At 46.5% G+C, this 1,167-nt stretch overlaps 1 gene segment (V, D, J or C); it reads left to right on the top strand.

The window, feature by feature from the left end:
* Nucleotides 1-222: 222 nt before the first annotated feature.
* LOC125356817 lies at nucleotides 223-897 on the top strand. The segment is given in 2 exon segments: nucleotides 223-349; nucleotides 473-897. Coding segments are annotated over 2 exon segments (480 nt in total).
* The last annotated feature ends 270 nt before the right edge of the window (nucleotides 898-1,167 follow it).

Below are 1,167 nucleotides of genomic sequence, written 5' to 3' on the forward strand. Positions count from 1 at the left end.
CTGGTTTCAGATGAAGAAATTTAAAAAAGTAATCTTTGATTCTCATTGGTGTGCCCAACACACAGAAAAGCAACTTGGTGATTCTCTTCCTTGGCTACAACATATTTTGTTGATGACCTAGATCCCCTGAGACTCAGAATGTGTGGAGTTACTGAGATGAGGCCGCTGGACAGCTGTGCTAAACCCTGACTAGATGCTGCTGATTTGCATGCACCATCAGCCCAGCCCACTGCCCTCAGGACTTCTTCATAGCTGCTCACCCTGTGCAGCAGTCAGTCCCAGTCAGCACCCAGCATGGACATGAGGACCCCTGCCCAGCTCCTGGGGCTCCTGCTGCTCTGGCTCCCAGGTAAGGATGCACAATGCTGGGGCTTTACTCTGCTAGGTGTGATCCTTGAGCCTTATGCTTCAGGAAAGTCTTCTCGTTCTTGATTAATAGAATGGATAATTTTTTTTCTGTTTCTGCTGCCAGGAGCCTGGTGTGACATCCAGATGACCCAGTCTCCTTTGTCACTGTCTGTGTCTCTAGGAGACACAGCCACCATCACCTGCAGGGCCAGTGGGAACACTGGGTACAATTTAGCCTGGTACCAGCAACAACCAGGGAAATCCCCCAAACTCCTGATCCGTAATGCAGATGTATTGCAATCTGGAGTTCCATCGAGGTTCAGTGGCAGTGGATCTGGGACACAGTTCACTCTCACCATCAGCAGCCTGCAGCCTGAAGATCTTGCCACTTATTACTGTCAACAGTATCTCAGTTTACCTCCCACACTGAAACATATCATAACAAAAACTCCCAGGGCAGCAGAAGTGAGAGGCTGGGCTGCTGCAGCTGCTCCTTCTGCTGCCTCTGTCTTCTCAGGATGTTCTCAGCCATGGCCAGTTTACATGTGAAGAGACTGAACTGTGGCACCCGTTCACACTTATGCAATAACAGAACAAATAACTGAATATTCTAAGAAGGAATTGTTTTGAATACAAAGAACAAAGTCACTGTTTTTGATTTTATTCATATGTTTTCTGATATCTATTACTGTTAACATATCTGTACCTATTAATGGCATTCTGGGATTCTCCATAGGTCTATTATGCAATTGGACAATATTCTTCCACATTTCTGTTGTGCTTAGCCTCCTACCCTGTGATCCTGTTCCCTTTTCAGGC

The sequence above is a fragment of the Perognathus longimembris genome, chromosome 8 (assembly GCF_023159225.1).
Source record: "Perognathus longimembris pacificus isolate PPM17 chromosome 8, ASM2315922v1, whole genome shotgun sequence".
Classification (NCBI taxonomy): Eukaryota; Metazoa; Chordata; class Mammalia; order Rodentia; family Heteromyidae; genus Perognathus; species Perognathus longimembris.